Source organism: Anomalospiza imberbis, chromosome 1 (genome assembly GCF_031753505.1).
Source record: "Anomalospiza imberbis isolate Cuckoo-Finch-1a 21T00152 chromosome 1, ASM3175350v1, whole genome shotgun sequence".
Classification (NCBI taxonomy): Eukaryota; Metazoa; Chordata; class Aves; order Passeriformes; family Viduidae; genus Anomalospiza; species Anomalospiza imberbis.
Window position 1 is genome coordinate 25,853,973 of NC_089681.1, and position 22,157 is coordinate 25,876,129.

At 38.2% G+C, this 22,157-nt stretch overlaps 1 protein-coding gene and 1 long non-coding RNA gene across 6 annotated transcripts in view; one reads left to right on the forward strand and one right to left on the reverse strand.

The window, feature by feature from the left end:
• LOC137471255 (Y+L amino acid transporter 2-like) lies at nucleotides 1-19,276 on the reverse strand. Of its 5 annotated transcripts, none has more exons than XM_068185450.1 (11): nucleotides 18,586-18,713; nucleotides 14,334-14,436; nucleotides 11,785-12,302; nucleotides 10,241-10,366; nucleotides 7,473-7,617; nucleotides 6,472-6,595; nucleotides 5,638-5,741; nucleotides 5,267-5,363; nucleotides 4,096-4,245; nucleotides 1,674-1,857; nucleotides 1-987 (listed from the first exon to the last, which is right to left on the reverse strand). In XM_068185450.1, exons 3-11 carry the CDS (start codon nucleotides 12,284-12,286, stop codon nucleotides 896-898), a joined length of 1,524 nt encoding a protein of 507 aa, XP_068041551.1. In that variant the 5' UTR covers nucleotides 12,287-12,302; nucleotides 14,334-14,436; nucleotides 18,586-18,713; the 3' UTR covers nucleotides 1-895. The 5 variants fall into 5 exon arrangements, with proteins under 5 accessions (XP_068041551.1, XP_068041541.1, XP_068041532.1 ...); XM_068185440.1 differs by lacking the exon at nucleotides 14,334-14,436 and adding an exon at nucleotides 17,771-17,810 and having other exon boundaries at nucleotides 18,586-18,712; XM_068185431.1 differs by lacking the exon at nucleotides 14,334-14,436 and adding an exon at nucleotides 17,771-17,813 and having other exon boundaries at nucleotides 18,586-18,712.
• LOC137471277 (uncharacterized) overlaps nucleotides 16,842-22,157 on the forward strand; it is a 7,793-nt gene continuing 2,477 nt past the window's right edge. The window contains exon 1 of the long non-coding RNA XR_010997500.1: nucleotides 16,842-17,879. This is a non-coding gene — a long non-coding RNA (uncharacterized lncRNA). The remainder of the gene's footprint in view (nucleotides 17,880-22,157) is intronic.

The following is a 22,157-nucleotide window of genomic DNA, read 5'->3' on the forward strand; positions in this document are numbered from 1 at the left end:
GCTCTTGAAAATGCTGTTTATTGTATACAAGATTTTAAAGCAGTCTTGGGTCATGGGTGACAGAGCCATGCCTACAGCTGTCAGCTCCAGCTATAGACAAGCCTGAAGACCCTTTACTTTTGGTTACATTGCATTATATATTTTTCTTTGCTGAGCATCTTAATACATAAACAATCAATACCTTTACTATTACCTATGGCCTATCATAACTACTATCATTACCATATTATGGTTAATGCTATCCAATCATGTGAGTTAGTATGTTACAGTTTAAGCTAAAAGTTGTTTTTCAGCTTTTCTTGCAGCAGAAAATTCTTAGACCTTTTTTCTTCTTGCCACATCAGCACGCTTGTTTCCCTATGGTGTCTTTCCACTTTTCCTAAGACCTATTTCTGCTTAGTAAAAACATCTTTTTTTTGTGTTCGACATATCGTTTGCTCTAGTCATAAAACCCCTTTCCAACTCGACTTAACTTTTCCTTTCTTAGTTGTCCAGTAGTGACTGGCTCAGCAATTGTCAATTTAGACATTTATTGTTCTTCTATATCAAAACTTGCTTCCATCTCTATTTCATTCTCAGATTCTACATTCAAAGAGATATGTATGCCAAGCATACATATCTGTGAAACTTTCTTGTCAAACTGTCATCCTTTCCAACCAAGTGCTTTATAGTTTCAACATTTTACATGATAAGTCAGTATTAACAAACAGAATTAAAAAAAAAATCTGGAAAACAGAGTATTTTATAAAACCATCACAACTTAACTGACATCAAACTGATGCACAGTACAGTGGTTAGTGCTCTAGTATATCTGAACATGTGGGGAGAACTTCAGATGATAAAGATTGTTCCAGATAGGAGATGTCAAGGCACAATTCTCGATGTTGAGGCAACTCTATTTATTCTTAGCTGCTTTGGGTTCCATGTCTATGTCCAGGTCTGACAGAGCACAGTAGAAGAGCATCTGAACATACTTCGTTGTTGTAGCTGTACTGGCAAAAATGTGTGACAGAAATTTAAATATATCTTAGACATACATCTGGATTTTGAGGATTTGAAAACACTACACAGATATTAGGAAAATCTTGAAACACCTTAATCAATAAAATTATGCATAAGTTATAAATAGCTAAAGGCAAAAGAAGCCAATAATTAAACTGAAATTCTTGTTTAATCAGATTTTCATCAACATTTTCATTTAATTGATAGCTGAATTTAAAGTATAATAAATAAAAATATTAAAGATTTGCTTTTCAAGACTGACTGAATTTGAGGACTGGCAACTACCCTTCAAGCCAATAATTAATTATTTCATTGTTTCTGAAAATCTGTGCACTCCTCTGATTTGGATTGTCCCATTCCTTGGATGGAAAGTGAAGCAAAGATGTTCTGGTATTTCTGCCTTCCAGGGTATTAAAAAGATTAGGTTTAGTATTCACAATCCTACATGGCTTTTATAGAGCCAGCATTGTTATGACACCCACATATTGGAATGTTTTGTACAGGTAAGCATTGTTTTGTTTTCAGGACCATGTCATAAAGTAGATGATCTCAGACATGCCACATACCAAAGCATAGCAAAACTTCATAAAAAAAAGGATTTGCGGAAAAATTACTCTTTCCTTCTTCTGACCAAGGTTTTGACATGGTGACTGGGATATGATGTTGCTTACCAGAGAGCCAAAGTAGACATTTAGGTCGTTTTTCAACTGGCAGATAGACTCCCAAATAATATGCAGGAATGCCTGAGAGGGCAATACCAATGCCAATAAGGGAATTGATTGTGTCACTGTAGAGAGGCACTATAATCAGGAATAGGGAACACAAACAATATACTATAGGGAAGAAGAGGCTAAGCTGTGAAGACAAAAAAAAAAATACAGCATTTGTTAAAAGATGCAACAAACACGCTATTGTAAAAATTCAGGCTTTGCAGATTAAAGTTAGACATGTAAATAATAAAAGTATGTACTGAATCTTTTTGACTGCTTACAATCAGCATAATTTATTAGCTTCTGTGTACACTGCTGAGAGCCTCTTATTTGGTGCACATCTGAGCATCTGACTATTTTATTGTTTTCAGGTCTGCATAAACTCAGTTCCTTTACAATTAGTAAAAGATCAACCTTTGAAAGAAGTACTTTAAGTAATGGGTATCTTTCTCTCCAACTTCAGTTCTGAATTGTTACGTGTAGTTTTGTTTGGGAACTACCTCACTAGACTGTCAATTACCATCCTGATGTTGTAGAACTAATGGACTGATTTACAACCATTTTTGTGGGCACTTAACAAATATCATATCACAAATAAGGAAAGATGGGCCATGAAGCTGATAAGAAGACAGGAGCACTTTCCCTATGACAGCCAGCTGAGAAAGTTGGGGCTGTTCAGCCAAGAGAAGAAACGGTTTCATGGACACCTCTTAGCAGCCTTCCAGTGTCTTAAGGGGGCCTACAGGAAAGCTGGAGAGGGATACTTCATCAGGAACTGTAGTGATAGGATAAGGAATAATGGGTACAAATTGAAAGAGGAGAAATTTAGGTTAGCTATTAGGAAGAAATTCTCTACTGTGAAAGTGGTAAGACACTGGAACAGGTTACCCAGGGAGGTTGTAGATACCCCAACTCTGGCAGTAGTTCAAGGCTAGGCTGAATAAATCCTTGAGCAACTTGGTCTGGTGGAAATTGTCCCTGCCTATGGCAGGGATGGTTAGGACTAGGGGATCTTTAAGCTTCCTTCCAAACCTTGACATTTTATGGTTCTATGATTCTATGAAAGTTTCAAAAACCTCTTTATGAATTTATTTTTCACTAATATTTTTTTAACTGCCTCTTGTAGTGAGCCTTCTAAGGGTCCAGGAGTTGACATTTGAATACCAGCTGAAATTGGTGAGAGTTACTGGTATAAATAAATTTTTTCCTTATAAATGTTAAAAATGTAAGTTGATGAAAACCAACTGCTACATTTCAGAAAAGGAAATGGTGTAGGTGGAGTTGTGGTGTTGACTAAGCTGGCAAATGCTGACAGGAATTAAAACAGTCTTTGTGTAAAATCTGACTGTAATCCTTAGTAGAGTCAGAGGCAAAACTGCCAATAAGTCTTTGTCTTCCACATATTTTGTGGGAAAGATTGGAAATTGAGTCTGAACATGCTTCAGGAAAATTCTGTCTGCTGTGGAAAATTGAGAAGGTTTTAGCAGGAGGTGCTTAGGATATTTTATGCCTTTGTTTGAACTTTTAAAAAATTAATCAGGATGTTGCACAAATTGAAAGAAAATTTGTTTGTAAAAATGATGCAGTAGTTTAGGAAGAGAGATTGACAAAGAAGAAATATTTGGGGGGTATTAATTTGTAATTCTCTTGATTTTTACTGCATCACTGCAGAGCCAAAATGCAGGTCACCAAGCCAACAAACAGGAGCCAGTCGATGGTTTTGTGTGCCTGTTGTGGGTTTCCATCCTTGCTTCCTGGACAATCACCGGATTAAAACTAGAAACAGGTTTTAGGCACACTTTGTTTCTGTACAGTCTCCCTTGTCTAACTGATATTCAAATGCTCTTCTAAGTCAATCATTAAACTTGCATTTCACGGTCTATGACCACTACACAGTGGGAGGGAACATTCAAAATATATTTGATTATTTAAGCTAACTTCTGTGTGGGCAGAATTGTGGACATTTATGGGTTTTGGAGGGATTACACTGTTTTTGTTAAATCATGTAAGTTTGATCAGAGTGTTAACCTCTCTGGACCCTCCATCACCAGCTCTGCTGAGGTCTGCTATTCTTCCAGGATGGGCTAGAAACCTCAGACATTTATTTGTTCCTTATTTGTTTTGAAACAAAAATTATTATAAATCTGAATGAAAGAAGAATAAGTGGTATATATAATTTCAATCTCACAGCAAAACTACCAGAACAGATGTTCTTGTGAACTCTAATGGGTTTTGCTGCATCATCTTGTATTTTGAAAGAATTTCTATGGATAATAAATAATCTATAATATTAACTGGTACTGTTGTGGTTGTGATATTAAAGATCATATAAACACATGCATTAGCTGGCTTTTAGAGCTTTCTTCCTGTCTTTTTTACTTACTTTAACAGGCCGTGGTCTATGTGGCTGAGTATATCTCAGATATATTAGTCCAGCAATAGACAGACCCACAAAGAGCCAGTAGTTGAAGCAGTAGTAATTAATAAGGAGGAAAACATCTTCCACAAGGAGATAAAGCAAAGTCATTAAGCCCTAGAGATAATAAAAACAAAGACTTTTAATGTGAAAATAAAGACTGAGTAAAATTATAAACTGGCCTGTTTCCAACCTATTTGTATGAGCTTAGGATATCAGTCCACTCATAAATTGAGACCATTAGAGTAAATTCTGTGCCCTGCAGGTGTGCTATACTGCCTGTACAGAAAGACCTAAACCACCAGGAATTCAATGTCTATTTTAACAGATGAAGAGAAAAAACTTCCACTTTCCACATGAAAAATGTGAATGGTGGTATATAAAGAGAGTATAAATCAACTTGGTAGTGCAAACAGAGTCCCTGTGAGAAGAGTCTTCATAATGAGATTATAATTTTCAGTAAATTATTTGGTGTCAAACAGGATGAGTTTGACAATCTAATCATAAAAGATATGTAACAGAGGGCAATAGCAGACACCAAATAAAATGCATGCTCAAATACATGGATGATTTATGAAAATAATTTCCTGTAATTCTATAACTTATGATTCCACAATTGTGTGTCACAAGAGCTCATTTGTATAGTGACAGCAGAAAAAAAGTCAACAAGGCTATAGGCATCCAATGGTAGAAAATTAATTTTAAGAACTTTGTCTCTCCTGTTATAACTACAGTTGTAGAACATCAGCCTACAGCAGGGTCAAAGAGATGTTCCTGACATATTCTCCTCCAGTGACACTTTAACAGCTCACATTAAAGACTTAAACAGCTCTTGTCTATACTATTACACCTTTAGCCATTCTGTTTTCTCAGCAATGCTATTGTACTTCTCACTAATATTGTTTGGAAAGCATATGAACACAAATCAAGCCATTCTCTTTCCACTGAAAAAAATCCCTCTATCAGACAAAATAACACCAATCCCACCCCCTCAATGAGTTTTAGAAATTGTGGGCATGCAGAAGATGTCCCCAGGGCAGGAGAAGTCTGTGAGAAGTCCAGGGCAGAGCAGAGATATTTTACCCAAGGTCCAAATCCCAGCTGCCCCAGCCAGGCACGAGGCTGGGGTGTCACTTACATTGAACAGCAGAGCAGGGACTGGTGTGAAGCACTTTATGTGAATCAAGCTCAGACTGACAGGGAGGTGTCCTTCTCTGGCTCCAACATAGAAAAGCCTAAATAAAGACTAAGGAAACTCAACCATAGGAATAACTTTTTGCTTCCTGACAATGCAAAGAAATAATTTTTTATTACTCTCTTTTAAGTGCTACTCTCTTCTCAAGTGGCTTTAGTTTATCAAATGGTGTAGATGATGAGAAGACATCTGATTGTAACAATACCTCCATCATAAATGTATGACTTGACATGGCAAAAATTACCAAACAGTAGTATAGAATGCAGATTAATAATTCCTTTTTGGTTATTTAAAATAAATCTTCTATTTCATACCGAGATGCTGCAATAATTGATGAGTTTAAGCCACTATAGCAAGACATGGCCACTGCTATAGGAATTATCCACTTGGCATGACTAAGGGTTTCGCCTCCAAATGTCTGTAACAGAAAAAAAAAAAAAAAAAAAGGTGAGGCCTTCTATGTTAGGCATATGGATAATTATGAGTAACTCTCATGAAAACACGTCATCCCAAATGTCGTGTCATAGCCATGCTTTTCTATGACACCCAATAGTGACTTAGAAAACTAGAATTTGGAAAAGCTGATCAGCATAAAATAAAATTGGCAGATACATTAAAAAAGATTTAAAAAAAATCCAAGCCTAGATTAATTCAGTGATGGAAAAGAGGATATGGATTGGCTTTAAAGTATTCTGACAAATCCCAACTCTAGTAATCCATGAATTATCATTTTATTTCTGTATAAAATACTGATAAGGTTTTAAAAAACATTTCAGTGCACACTTCTGCACTGAAAATATTGCTGTGGTCGTTCAGTGTTAAACATTACGTACGGTACATTAGAATGATGACAAAAGACAATGTTTCTTCAACCACCCAGACTTTCTATAGCTCTTTGATCCTGACAAAAGCATCTTTCCTATGATGTAGTGTTAAGAGCAGGATTTAAAGAGTATACAAGACAATTTTTCAAGAGCATTTTTTTTTGGGTATATTCTTGATATGCACTTTCTAATATATTGGTACTGTTAACATGAAAAAAATGTTTTAAGCAGCCTTCAGCATGACAGTATTTCAACTGTTTGCCAAGCATGCTACCTGACATTTTCCTGTAGTGTCTTTTGTTTGGGTTGTGTTCCACAACTTACCACAGCCACCGCATCACTTGTGAGGAGAGCTGACATGTCCAACACTACATAGTATGCTATATTAGTCAATAAGTAAATAATAGCTACAAGAGGCATTGAAATTGCAATAGAAAGAGGTAGGTTCCTGCAAAAGGAAAATGGAAACATTATTCCATGTTGTTTAAATGGGAAGTACTTAAATAGAAGATTGTTCCCAGAATGGATACCTCCATCATGTCTTGTAATCCATCATTTTGAATCATGGGGTTACAAAATAACATGCAGCCATGCATGAAACAATGCCATAAAAAGCTTAGTTTGTTGCTGGTGTGTCTGTCACAGGTTTTAAAAAAAACCCTTAAAACATTCATACATGTAAATTTAATACACTGTCTGTTATATGCAGCAATCTAAGAGAGCTCTGAAACAATGAGATTTAAGTGCAGACTTAGGTATTTTCTTGATTGGGGCATTTTTTCTCTGACTCATAACCTATGCATGTCCCAAGACACGATGGACTATATCAGCTTGAGTGGCTGACTCAAGCCAACTCCCACAGGGCTGACATCCCTACAGAAGGGAGGAGATGGTATTTGCCCATAAACAATAATGCTGAAGATCACATCATAAAAGCCATAAATCTGACACAGTCTTACTCTACTGGTGACAAAAAAAATGTCTTGGAAAAATAATTCTGCCTAACTGAAAAGATGCCTAACTGAAAAGATGCAAGGAATTTTAGAGGGCTAGATGTACCTTTGCTTTTCCTTGCTTTCAGCAGGGATTTGTTCTCCTTCTTTAAAAACTGTAGTCTGAAGTGTAAGATGTAGAATACATATATACAGGTAAATGATTCATTAGTGTGATACAACCGATAAATGAGCACAATAATCAGAAAGAGTTCTCCTACTTACTCCTTCATTTGAAGAGAAGAGAAAATAATTTGACTAATCAGAAACAAACACAGAGTGGCTTGTCCTGCCATCACCTGTCAGTGGTTCAAAGGAAAAGCCTGTGTTTACCTCTCAGGATTCTGCATTTCCTCGGTGACATAGTTGAGCGTGTCCCATCCTGAGTAGGAGAAGAGGGCAGAGTAGAGAGCCAGGGCGATCATCCCTGGGTTTGTTGCTGAGCCCTCAAATGGAGCTCTCAGGTTTTCGATTTCCCCTGTACAAATGGCAGGTGCCAATTGGCTGTTACATTTCAAGGATTGCAACTTAGAAGGGCACTACACCTGAAGTGTCAGCTAACCAAAAGGAAATAACACCCCACTGCATCCAGGTTTCATTACTGTATCTAAAAATGCAAAACATACATTTTTAATTAACAAACGAGAGTTTCAGCCAGATGTTCAGACAGCTAAACTTGCACAGGGAGAAAACAGAACATTTTCATGAGTTTGTTATTTGGATGTGACTTTTGTATCCTACCAGAATTCACAGAGTCCTCTTCTGACATTACTGCTGGCCTGACCAAAGGAGGGAGCCATACCAAGGGCATGCAGTACCCTGTCAGCCAGGATGAGGTATTTGGCAAAGCCAGTTTCAGTTCCTGAATCTGACTCATATTTCTTCCTAATAGCTGTGCTTTTATTTTCACCAGATGAATTTGTGGCCACTAGAGGGGGACCTCCTTTAGGCATGGTTTTCAGTGGGATGCTCTGACCCACACGAGTGTTCCCCAAAACTAAGAGATGAGATTAAAAATCTTTCCTTTCAAAATTCTGCTTTAGTTTAGCTCCATCGGTTGAGATGACAGCCTGCAGAAGGCTGCAAAATAGGAAAAATGTTAGTGAAACTGCATAAGCCTTCACTGCCATCCTGGAAAGGGGAAGAAAGGCCTTACTGAGATTGCAGAAGGAAAGTCTACTATCTAATGAAAATGGAAGTGGGTTAAGTATTAAGAGAAGACAGAAACATGCTGAAACCTCAATTATGAAAGGAATTATTGTCTTTTTTGCAAAATGAAAGCACTTATTCAACTAAGGAGTTCATAGATACTAGAAAAGCAATTCAGTCATCAAAGAGCAGGAGACTGAACCAAAGAAGAGAAGCTATGAAATGTACACATACTTTGGAGAAGCAAATGGTTGGAAGGTAAAAGAAAGAAAAACTCAAAATGTTCAAGAAAAGTTTTTTGTTTTTTTTGCTAAAGACAGCTCATACTCAAAATCAGATATATTTACAGTCTTTTAACACAAGAAGTGCATCCAAACACATCAGAAAGAATATGGCAGGGCTAAAACATCATAACTGTTATTTTCATTAAAACAGCTGCTGAGTTTAAAAGGGTCATTGACCTGATCACAGCTTCCTCCAGAAATCTACATCATTCCTCCTCCCAGTCTTTCCTGTATTTAAGTGTTCGGTTCTGCTTAAACAAAGCAGAGATGAGACCTTTACTACCAGTAAAAGCTCTCAGCATTTTGTGTGCCTCACCATAATGTTTCCTCTATGCTTCAACCCTCCCTGAGCCCATAGAGCAATGCAGAGTGAACAAAATGGGCAGTATGTGGGACCAGAGGGAGCAGCCCCTAGATCCAACAGCACACCAGTGAGCAGGAGGGGAGGCAGTTTTGAAGGAGGCAGTTTGAAAGCAGGAGCAGTGCTGCTACAGAGGTGACGTCACAGAATCACACTTTTGCAAAACTGCAGCACTTTTATGAGGGGAACTACTCCTTCATGCAACTGTGACCTTTAAGCAATGCTTCTTCTCTGAATCTTCATGTCTGTGCCCTTAGGGCTGGGTTTGGTTGTCCAAGTGTCTTCAGACTTCAACCAGCTCGTGACAACTGACATGCAGAGGTAATGGCTTAGACAGACAAGAAAGCTTTCCTAAAGTCTAATGTAGCTTTACAGTGTAACAACTGATGCAACTGCAGCCAAGCAAAGGAGGAGGTCAGCAAACATGGAAAAGAAAGCATGCTTGTTAGGTTTTATAATCTAATTTAGCAGGAGAAAAAGAGAATTCCTAAACTGAAGAAGGGAAACCACCTTTATTTCAATGGAATAAAGGTCAAATGGCTATGAGATTTAAGAATTTCAAAGGAAATGAAAATGTAAAAACCTTAGTAATCTAGGCAGCAGAGGCAGAACTAGAAGAGAATTCACTGTGCCAGAGGCCCAAAATAAAATCAAATTTATTGCCATATGCAAAACTCTGAGGTAGCACCAGACTAAACTGCTCTCCAGCTTTTCAGTGTGTTCAGTTCAGTCCAGTTATTGCTGATAGGAGGTGGCTCATCTGCCCTGTGATGCCTTACAGTAACAGCATACCACAGTGATTCACAGAACTGCAGTTACAGTCTTTGTTTCTAGGAACAAACATGCCCTCCCACAAATCCCAGCTATGATTTACCCTCTCTGGTCCTCTTCTGGGCAGGGTTCTTTGGCTGGGGGGTGGCTGGTGGGGTGAGGTGGGGGGGAGAATGGTGGTGGGGGGAACTGTGAGGAGCAATGCAATTTCTGTTTCCCTGTTCTGTTACAGGACAGGTAGTAATGCATGAGTCAGACACCGAGGCTGACTTTAACTAGTCAGCAGTAAAGTGATGTTAATTCAGCTGCTATTTGCTATTCAGACCAAGCAGCACAGGACTTGGCCTGAATAATTAACCCCCATTGCTCTACAAGCCATAAAAAACATCTGGTCTTCCTATGGCAGACTTTTTTTTTTTTTTTTCCAGAATAAACAACCCTTCATATGTAAGTCTTAAAGATCTCCCTACATGGATTTTGAAATCATCATATATGATTAATTTCATAGAATTTAGGTAAATGAAAATGATTCTTACCTTTGCCAATTTTGTAAAGGCCAACAGATATCACCAAGATAAGAGCCATGACTTTTGCATATGTGAAAACATCTTGTACACGGGTACCCCATTTTACATTAACACAGTTAATAAATGTTAAAGAACCTGCAGAGAAAATGAATATGCATGAAAGGAGCACTGGATATTTAACATCACTTAAGTCATATTTCAAACTCATCTATCCAGATACCACTACTCTTTCAAGGAGTAAAACTGAATCAAATTTCACCACTTCAGGACCACCCAGATTTATTAAAATTAAATACCTGGTTTAAAATTTACACAACGGTTTTCTGAAGAATACTGCTTTCATGACAGTTGGTAGGACAAAACATAACAATTTTTGAACTTTAGGACTAAGTCTTTCTTCTTTTAAATAATATTTAAATTTTATTAAACTCAACAAGAGCTGTTTACATGCAAATGATAGTATTCCTTTATATCCTGTATTTCAAAAATTTCTTCATGCTGTGTTAAGCTCTAGTTTTGGTATAGAATAAGGACAACTCCACAAAAACAGTTTGCATGCTATGAGAAGATGCTGAATTGAGCCAGGCTAGCATGCTATTACTCTGTGCTCATGGCTTAGAAGTTGTGTCATTCACATTTTGGCCCTGAGTCTGAAGATTGCATACCACGCACTTACAGAGTCCTCTCAAGTCCCATTTTTTGACAGAATCTAACAAAAATACCAAACTAGTTGGTTGCAGAGTGGGTGGGATCAGTCTTCCTTTCCTCCTTTTGCCATATTCTCTGTAGTCAGGTTTGTCCCTCGGCTGGCAGCAGGTCCAGCCAGGGGCTGAGCCGTGTGCCTATCTGCTCTCACTCTAGCACACACACAGGGCAACACGGGCAACTTCTCCCTCTTGCAATCCCGTGATTCAAAATAGAGACAGATGAGGAAAGGAAAGGTCATGGCGTGCACTGGTACCAGGTACGAAGCCCAGCTGCTGGAGAAGAGCAAATGTGGCATGGTCACGCAGAGTGCTCACAAGCATGGATCAAAGTGGGCTGTTTCTTATCTAGAAGTCTTATTGGTCTTTGCTTCTGTTTCCTATAATCTAAATTTCAGTTTTGAAAGGAAAATAAGATGGTTTTGTAATGCTCAAAACAAAAATAATTTAGAAATCATCTTATATAGTAAGGACACTAGCATGCAAACACACATGGAACCTCTTGCCTTCATTTTCATAAATGGAGGAACCTCTTGCCTTCATTTTCATAAATGAATCTGTGCATGTGACAGTGTCCTAACAGCCAGTTAGGCCAGTGAACCATAGACATACATGTATCTTTAATCAGCAGTCACAATTTCTCTCTGCCAAATTGTTGTAATTCTCCTCTCTCCTCTAGTAATACCAGCCCCAAACGTAATACATCTGAATAAAAGATTATTAGTTCCTAAGAACATGCTTTAGATAGGCAATAATTATTTTCACAGAACGTAAAGAAATAGAAATTTAGAAACGCCTTCTCTGGCCACGTACAATTACAGTTCTTAATTTCTGGCAATCACTACTTACATATACACGCAGCTGCAATTAACCTGACTGCATCGTACGGTGGTTCACAGTGGGGGAAAATTGGCTGAACAATATAGTTAGCAAATGTGATTGCTATCACGGCCTGAGTTGTCGGTTCAATAATTAGCAAGGAAGACCAGAGTCTGATGAAGGCCACAAAGGCCCCAAATGCCTCCAGAATATAGGCATAACTGCCTCCAGATTTCATTATGGATGTTCCCAGTTCAACATAACACAAAGCTCCAAACAGGGAAAAAATCCCACCAAGTGCCCAGATGACCAGCGAGAGTCCATAGGAAGCACTATACATTAAAACACCTCGGGGTGATACAAATATACCAGAGCCAATCATGTTCCCTACAATTAAAGAAACTCCATTTAGTAATGAGATTTCTTTTTTCATCTGCATTTTTTCACTTGTCTCTGCCATATTGTCCATTTCAGCTTTTGCATTCTCAGTTCTGGACTTTTTATTGCAGCATATTTGCCAAGGCGTTGGCATCTTCAAATCACATTACCTGAAAACAAGAGGAGAGAACATATTTTGTAATGCATGTGGCATCAGAGATATGGATAAGATAATTAACATAAAGGCACAAATGATACAAAGAACAACTATTTTGCCTGATTTTATCTTGCAAAATTCTGTTCTGGAACAGCACACTAGTGAATTTTCTTAACTTTAACAGTTGCATACCTTTTCAACACATAAATATGAGGCCACTGTCTTTGGTTATAGATTCTGAAGGTTTTGTTAACTCTCAGTTCACTAATATTGTTTGTCTTGAATTGTAATTCTATGTTATGTTATTGAAAATATTTTAAGGAAGAAGGAGACACTGTATCCCTGGAAACACATTCTAATACAGCTGGAGTATCTTCTACAAGAAAACCTCTTCCTAAAATTTGTTCTTATCCCAGAAAGAATTTTAATTTCATTATTATTTGTTTCATCAAATGACATTCACTTGAAAACTGTTCTGCTGGAAAACACCAGAGAAAAGACATAGAAAGAGCCTCAAAACCTCTAACCTCACAAGATAAACGTTAATATGAGGGTAAAAAACCACCTTTTACTGCTGCTAGTGATGAGATTGCTGCTGCAGTGAATAATGCAGCTTGGTTAGCTATTAACCTCACTTAACTAAGAAGAAGCCACTAACATTCACAGGGATTGAGGCTGGAACACTCTGTCCCTGGAATGCTTCTGTGTAAGAGAGTCCAACAAAACCTGCCTGTAAAAGCATCTCCCTCTGGTGCTCACAGGACAAGATCCAGGTGTGCTGGGAGCTGGGAAGAACGACCTGACTGCACAGCTCCATGGATCACTCTGCCTTGTGCACACATGCACTGCTCTGGGGCTGAGGTCCCCGGGGATGAGGAACCCTGGACTGCAGTGGCTGTCCAGTTCTTGGGTCCTGCTGATGTATAAGGGTGCTTAGACCAATGGCTAATTTTTGGTGCCTGTCTCAAACGATATTTGTTTCTCCTTCCCTTCTCCCCTCCACACACACTCTAAAGCACTTCTGAAGATAATTTCCTCAAAATCCTATGACCTAGATCCAAGTTCCCTGAGTAGAACAAAGCTCACCCATGCAACACTGGCAAAACAAAACCCATTTGATTACAAATGTTTACACACTACATTTATACATTGCACATGATTCATAAATGTATGTTGTTAAAATTTGGGTCAATGGCCAGTTTAAAACAATCTGCCCTCCCCAAAGTTCCTGAAAGGTTTGCTTTCCTTTGTAAAGTATGACTGTTTTAGCAACCCTGAATATATTATAATTCTATGTATTCCTTCTCAGCTTTTTTGATGCAACTCACTTTCCTAATTGATCAAATAGCAAATGAGGTCTGATGAGTACTAAAAATTAAAAGATGCCAAATCTCTTTAAAGATTACATGCTTTTCTCATCCCAATGGCACTTTCTCTAACCACGGAACACTGTGGGAACACTGGAATAAAGTTAAATATGAACTCTTGTCTAAAGTGTCCAAGCATGACTCCCCTTTTTTTTTCTGACCTCTTCCTCAAACACACAAGTGACTCCTGTTACTTCTCACATCATTCCTCTATGAATAAAAAACATCATCCTGTTTTGCAGGGAGAAATTTCATGTATCCAATACACCATTCATTTATCTTCCTTTAAATTCCTGATGAGCCTCACCTGTTTCCTTCTGTGTAACAGAAAGGAGGAAAAAATCACCCTCCCCACCCCAAAATAGAGGCCAATACTTCCAGAACCTCCAGCCTCCATTTCTGTTCTCGATGGCTACGTGAAATATCAGCAGAAACTCCTCCCAGGATGGCAGCTGTTTGGAGAGATCATCATGATAGTAGCATGCTAAAAATCTGGGCATAATACTTGTTCTGTAGCATAGCTGGTTTTAAATGATTGCATGCTTCTTATGCTTGATGTACAATTTTTAATTTTTTTTTCAGATTTTTAAATGCGAGCTCTGGCTGTGAGCTGAGATGCACAACTGTTTCAGTCAGCACAGTTCAAAGGGTGTGGGAATTAAAAATGCAGTTGTTACTCAGGTGACGTGAATGTGGAGCTATGCAAGCAGTGATCAAACCCAGTGGCTATCACTTTTCCTGAAATGAAGTCTCACTGATAAGTAAGATACAGCTATTTTCCTGTAAAAAAGAATACATCAAGTAATTGGTAGGTACAGGTAACTTGTGTACATGGTATCAAGCCTGAACTTGGATGTCTAGTACAGATGGCCTGCTAGCTAAAGGGAATTTGATCATTTAAACTGTCAATACAATTGAAGCCTAGTAGCATTTTTACAATCTGCACCTTTCATGAGAGCACAAAGGTAAAGTTTAAATTATATTCTTAAGTAACACAATGTTTTGCATATTTTTCTCTTATCTCTTGTGCTACCAAAAGATTATTTCCGATTTCTAAAAATGTGTAACTGGAACTGTGTAGGGAAGTATTTCTTCCATAAATAAGTGACTGTGGATGAAACCATTATGAAAGGAAAAACAATCAGAAGAAACAGTTTAAAATTCAGTACTTTGAGGCATGTCACATAAGCAAAACTTTTACCGAGACCCTCAAATAAGTCCACAAATAGGTATGGCCTGAGAATCAAAGAGTAAGAGTTTCCATAACCAAGATGTGCAACTTCACTGTAAGTAATTTATATCACCTGGAAGTAGAAAATTTTGAACAAAAATTTTTAAACAGCTTCTGCCTGTCCTTCACCAAGACAACAATTTCTAGCAGCTTTGACAGTGCACTGATTTCATTCAGTGCCATCACAATGTTGGAGCAGTTACAGATTTATTTATTCAGGACTATGTCTTTCTTAAATAAACAAGATTCACTGAATCATGACCGATGCTTGTTCTCAGCAAAGTTTTCATGCTATCAAGAAAATTAGTGGGATATAGTAAATAGTCTCCAGTACAGAACTCCCTGTATAATAGCAAAAGAATAATATTTTTTGTCAACTGTAAAAAGAATATACTGCTTTTATATTCCAGGCAATGATGAAAACTATTCAAGGATATACCCAGTGTCTGTTGTCTAACTCTTTATCTCATTTATAACTTCTGCTATTTTTTTTCCTACTGAACCTGGTCAATAGTCCTGTCCTACTGTTGTCACTATCACTTCATCCTCATGCCACCATGTCCCCTTTCTGGGACCATCACTGTTGCTTCTGCCTTGAACTGTTAAAAAGCTTAAGCTGAGAAGCTTACATGTAATGTGAATGCTTCAATAGCTCTTCTCCATCATTTGGACATTTAGGTCACATTTTGAGGGTGCACATAATTCAAGTGAGAGACAGCAAAAGCTACTAACTGAGATAGCTTACTGGGGACAAACATCAGAGCTGTAAGGTGATTTCTTACAGAGGTGGCCATTTTCAGTTGTAAAATCCTGCATTATAATAGATGACAAATATTCACAGAGAATCTTCTAGCATTTAGAGTGGCTTCCCAAGACCAGAAAATTTTAATTTATGCAGTAATTAAAAAGCTGAGGTTCTTTGCATTCTGTTTTAACATGGTTGGGTATTGTGATGATAAAACTTTATGGCAGCAAAATTACCAGTACAGGTATTTTAGTAACTCTTGAATATGAAGTCTGAAGAGCAAAGTATAAAAGCTTTCTGATGCTAAGGAAGATCCTTGCTGTCTTGGTCCCACAGAGGGGACAAGCAGAAGGAGCTATTGGTTTCTGGAATCAATGTGCCAATGTGCCTCAGAGGCCACAACAGGCTGAATGACACAGCTGTCAACACTTGCCTCTGTCTTGTGTCAGCAAGTGAGCTCTGCTACACGCCTTCAGAACCCTATTTTCATTCAGGTCTTCCTTTTTCTTAGGCACTCTCTCAATAAATGGAGGGAAATCTTCCTCTCAGGGAAAACACAATGCCCTGAGAGCCCAGACAGCCATAATGGCCCTAAATCCTTTGCAGCTTCATGTTTATGTCACAGCTGTATGTGCAAAGAGCAACAGAAAAGACTTTGGAGATTGACACCTGAGAAGTTAAGGAAAACAGGACAACATACAGGTAATTCTCAATAGCTTGTTTCTTACTTAAACCACTGCCAAAAGTCATACACAAAAGTGAAGGAAGAAGGGACAAGTTGATAGTAGTTGAAAACTAGAGCTGAAATCAAAGACAGTTCTTCCATAAATTACTCTAGGGCTGGTTTGGCAGGGTAGGATTTTCTCAGAAACTTCCCATTCTTCATGGGTCTACATCTCATGAGTGATTGCTTCCTTCTTAAGGAGGTAATTCACCTTTGCCAAATGATTCAGGAAAGCTTGGTCAGGGAAGTGCTTATGTACTTCCATAGGAACTTACAGACTTGTGAAGTCTTACAAACTGCTCCATAGCCTTCCAGAGTGACTGAGGTGCCTCTATTTGTTAGAGCATTTAGCAATTCTGATCTTTTAATTCAAGAAATATTAGTAAATCAATAAAGTCTTAAAGATCAATTATTGCTGCCTTCTGCAGATTCCCTTGGAAGTCAATTTGCATTCAGTCAATTTCCCATTTAGAACGTCAACTCCTACGAAAGATGTTGGAACATGCTAGACATCGGATTTACACCTCATTTCATGATATTTTCTTTTGCTGAATTTTGTCTATCTCCACAAAATTTCTCAATAATGAAAGTGCCACCAATGAACCAGGCAAAGGCAAACCAGCTAAGAAAACTGATAAACTCCCAATATTTTCTAGTTTCAGTCAGAAATTAGTGATATTAAGAAAAACATTTAAAATTAAAATCTAGCACATTTTAATTATGTGTGTATTAGAAATCAATGTGCATGTAGAAAGCCATTGTAAAAGTCATGAGCAATCTCTTATTTTCTCCAAGTACATTCTGGGAAATTTCCTCCTGCCTGTAGAAAATTGAGCAAAAGTTGAAAAACCTCAAAATATACATTTATATTAATAGCTATTGGAACATGAAATCAGATGAGCAAGCAGTTTTCAACATGACCAAAAATGTGTAGTTCAAACTTCAAAACACTACTAATGAGTATGAGCATCAACATGTCTCATAGGGAGTATTCATAGCAGATTGTACTGTTGGACATTTCCCAATAAGGAAAGCAAACAAAACAAGATTATGCAGTATGAGGAAACAGCATAAAATAAAATACTCTAAGAAATTATAATACTAAAAACTCAAACATCAGAAACAAAAAATCCACTTTGATCTCATCTGAAGCAAGCATTTTTCACTCAATAGGAAACAAGCATATTTACTCTTGGTTTTCAAATTCTATGTTTATAAAAACATTTAATGAATTACTGCTTCACATGTTCCAAATGCATTACTATGGTCATAGACTGGCTTTCCCACAGGAGGGACTTGCTCCACCCCCAGCACTGCATTCCCACCCCAGAGCAAATCACAGAGGAGATTTGAGAGAAAATCTACTGTAGCCCAAATCTAAGGAAAGGATTAAAAAGAGAAGCCAGCAGCTTACCAGAGGGTAGGTGATATGCTTGCTTCCTTTAGCAGAAAGGCTGCTGGTATAGAACAGTGCCTCTCTTAGGCTGCTGCTCTAAATAAACACCTCTGTTTCACCAGGATGAGTAAGTTAACACCCATATGAATAGCTTCTTCTCTCGCTCTCTGTTTAGCCTGCTATTTTTATTACAGCAGCATGAATATTAAAATCAATGAGAGCTTTCAAGAAAGATCTCAGACTCTCCTGGAATGTGGTTTCCCCAAACAGCCTCAACTGAGGTCATTAGCAGGCAGAAGCAGGCAACTGCTGCTCTCTATTCCTAAGAAAGTTGTGATAGAAGTAAAACAAAAGGAAAGTTGGTAGGGGGGGGAAATCCTTCATCCATATGTCACTGAAACCATGAATAACTAATGCAGTCTAATTCCTTCTTGCTGATTTAGAAAGCCACAACGGAATTTTTACTACCACTACACAAATATGTTTATTCTGGTGGCATAACTTGCTAAATCAGAAAGTATTTCAGAGGGGTAGACTAGTAAAGAGTTGTAGTTAACTGAAATTCAGAGATATTATTTAATTTCAAACAACCAAATGTTTTTCTGGTTTTTTCCCGAATTTTCTTCTAAGTTTAATCTATGTATTGTTAAATATTAATAAACTTAATTATTTTTCTTATATTAAATATTATAGATTTGTGTCTTTTATAATAATTTATGACATGATGCATGAGACACAAAACAGGCTGATCCGGTGTTAAGATCTTACTTTAATTAAGTAAGCTTTAAAAAAAACCTCTAGGATAAAAATAAGCAAAGAAAGAAATTATTTACCCAGTGTATTCAGTTAGTCTTCTGAAATAATAGGTTGTCCTGTGACATCCCGTAGCAAAGCCAGTAAGGTATATATCTACTGAAACAAGTAAACATCCAGGAAATAAAATCTTCTTGGCAGAGCAAAAAGTTAATGAATGCAAGAGCACTAACCTGGGATTTTTGTTTTCCGTGAAGAATGATGTACTCATGTGCCAAAGGGCATCTGGAAGGAGCTGATCCAGCAGGTCAAGAGTCTTGTCACTAGAGCTGAGGCACGAGATAACAGCACTTCATCATACTGGACCACTAATCCACACAGGAAAGTAAAATATTTGAATCCAAGCACAGATATTCCTCCAACACACCTGAGCAGTCCAACCAGAAAACAAGCAGGAGCATAGAATTGTGTTGCACGTTCCATTCTGTAACCCACCGTGACCAAAAGGAATAATAAAAACTACACAAATCTTTCTTTTATAAGCCAATGCTCCTTCTGCTTCTTCATTTTAAAATAACATCTTGTAAAAACATGCTCTTTGCCATAGACTGAGATAGCTATACAGTTAATGTTTACATAGAAATGGCTGTGCTTTTTTAAAACCCTATTCAAAGCAGGTATAGGACAAATTCTTCGAATAAACATCTTTCAAGCTGTTTTATCTATGAAGGATGAGAGCTCTCTAAGTCTGTCTGAAAAAATTGCACAATTCCAGCTGCCTGCAAGTTTGTGGTTACATACATTATAATGTAGCAAGAAGCATTTTGGCAATGGGATTGTTTTGCAGGGATGTTGTTCCTTGTTGAACGAACAGAGGCTGAGCACCATGTTCCTTAATCAGGGCCTCTGTCATCTTAAATTCTTTTTCTTCTGCCAAGCAATGTTCACAAACTATAGCCTAAAGCCCAGAATGTATATTTTCAAGAATGCGCAATTACTTTCACTCTGAAATTTGAACTTGAGTTTATTCTGTTTCTGATTTGGGGCACCAAACTGGTTTTCTGATTGTGTTATACTGAGGGACTTTGCTGTCAGACCACCTTTATATTGTCCATTTATCCTGCTCCTGAGCCAGCCTCAGCCCTTTGTTTCAAGTCTGTAGAAGCTGCATTTTGGAACATGAAACAGAGTCTTTTCTTCATTAATGTCTCCCATGTTTCTATTGGTCTGAACCTCCTGGTTACACACTACTGGACATTTGCCATAGATTTATTTACAGGAACAGCACACAAATCAACACTGAGCAATCATAAAGCATGCACTGTGCACAAAAAGGATTTTTCCTGAACATTTATTCTGTAAACACAAAATCTAGTTCCTTTGCCAAGGAAGATTACATTTAATCTTGCATTTTGCGTTAGCAAGATGGATAATGTAAAGAAGTGAATGTGAATGCCTTTGTAACAAGTTTTTCTTACTCATTTTTACAGTATTTCAGGATTTGATAAGAATGTTTGCTGTGAAGCTGCTCCTGTACCAACTTACTGTTCACAGTAATTCTTCTGTGTGTCTTAGTTACATATAAACACACATTTCCTGATTGAACAGCAAAGTAAGGCATGCTTGCCTGAATAAACCTGTGGCATTTTCTGGTTTCTTGCCCACACTTCCATTACTGCTCAGGAAAGCTTTTCATACTCTGCACTGGAAACAAGACTACTTCACTTATTTCCAGAGCCCTCTTCATTCATACCATTGCTCAGCTGCAGCAAACATCTCAGTGGTGCCCCTGCCAAGTCCTCTGCTTCCTCCTGTTCCATAACTCTGCCCGCTGTGCCTCAGCCAGCACAGGGCCCTGCAGTCCTCATGCACAACAGATGCACTTACACTGAACCCTGACTGAAAACACACTACCAAACACCCTCTTACCATTAGCTGCAAGACTCTGAATGACAAACAAAGGCCACCATTTGTGTCATCTTAGTAAAATTAGATCTTTACTTATTTTGCCATGAAGTTGATGCAGGAGAGAACATAGCTCACAGACCAACAAACTGCTTCCAACCACATTAACTTCAGGTATGGGAGCAGAACACAAGAAGCAGCCATTACTAAGAGGCAAAAATACTATAGGTGCTAAAATACCATAAAAAATCTAATGCCAACACACAGAAAATAATATGTGTAATCCTATGTTTCTATTTTCCCCCATGTACATATAAAAAGACATTCCTACTTGCACATTTTGAAAGGTTTTCGGTGAGCTGTTACAACTTAGAGAAAAGCTTTTACTGTCAGTCTGAAACATCAGCAACATTTCCCCTTGGATTGAATAAGCAGAAAAATCTTTTAGGAATTGCAATGCAGAAGTGAGGAATGTGCAAAATACTGTTAAAACAACTGTAAAACAACAGAAGTATCAGACTGTGGCTCATACGGACTCTCACATCTGTCACCTCCACACACCCTTAGCTCTGTGTGGCCCCAAATCATTCTCCTTATGCCCTTGTCTGTATCTCTCAAGCCCCAGCTGTGGCTGCCCCTTCCCACCTTTCACTCAAGGAAATTTGTGTGTGCCTTACATGTTGGAGAGGGCTGGTTGATGTCACCCAGAGTGGCAGTGTCTCTCCTGAAGGTCATACTGGACAGGGCTCTGAGCAACCTGATCCAGTTGAAGATGTCCCTGACCATGGCAGAAGGGCTTGACAAGCTGACCCTTAGTAGTCACTTCTAATCTGAACTATTCCATGATTGTACTCCATCATGGAGGGAGGCTCAGGGTCCAAGGAAAGAGGAGGGAGATTGGCCCGAGTTTTTATACTGAATAGCCTCAGGGTTTCCTTGGAGACCTGAGCTTTGGCTGGAATGCTCATGGCCTTACAGACGTGGGCATATTCGGAGCTGGGGGTAGAAAATTACGTTTTCTGCAGTTGTGGCACCTCAGGGTGATGGCACATGAAGAGGAGCAGGCCACAGTGATTGCAGCAGTGTGACAGCACCATTCCTGAATGTGACTTCATAGGGCCACATTTAACATTGTAGTTAAGGGAAACCAAGCTAGTTCTGTACTGACAGGCAGGAGTCAGCAGGGAGACTTTGAAAGCTGCAGGATGCTCTTTTCCCTCACGTAGCTGTCTTACAGTGGGTCCTCAGGAAAGTTCCTACTACATGATGAATTTTGGACACACATTGAAGAAATGTTGCTTTGCCACCTTGCAAGACACAAATCTTACTTTAAGCACCAATAATAATGAACAATTGTTGCTTAAAATGTGATGTGCAGTGAAACACACAATTCTGGCACCAGCTTTCCTCAGACCTCTCCCTGCTAGACATCGTTAGGTCTGCTCTAGGAAAACCACAGCCATCCATTGTACCATAATCCTGGTTTCAGCTATCTAACTTTAATTTTACAGCTTACAGAGAGAAGCAGGATAAAAGGCAAATACCCAGTTTATGTCAAAAACTTACTTTATTAAAAACAACTTTAAACCTCTGCTATCCAATAAACTATACATTGTATTCTTGTAATTCAGTTCACAAAATCATAAAGATATTGAAAAAAGTAAGCTGTTGGCAACCAGTAATGCCCACACTAAAACTTGAATCAATGAAATGGGGCAGATCTCATATCTCCATAGGTTTTGAAACA

Coding starts and splice junctions, on each gene's coding strand:
- LOC137471255 (XM_068185437.1), bottom strand. CDS start 12,286: ATGCCAACGCCTTGGCAAATATGCTGCAATAAAAAGTCCAGAACTGAG. Junction 10,367..11,784: donor AATTGCAGCTGCGTGTATAT/GTAAGTAGTGAT, acceptor TTTTCTCTGCAG/GTTCTTTAACATTTATTAAC. Junction 988..1,673: donor ATGTCTACTTTGGCTCTCTG/GTAAGCAACATC, acceptor TTGCCAGTACAG/CTACAACAACGAAGTATGTT.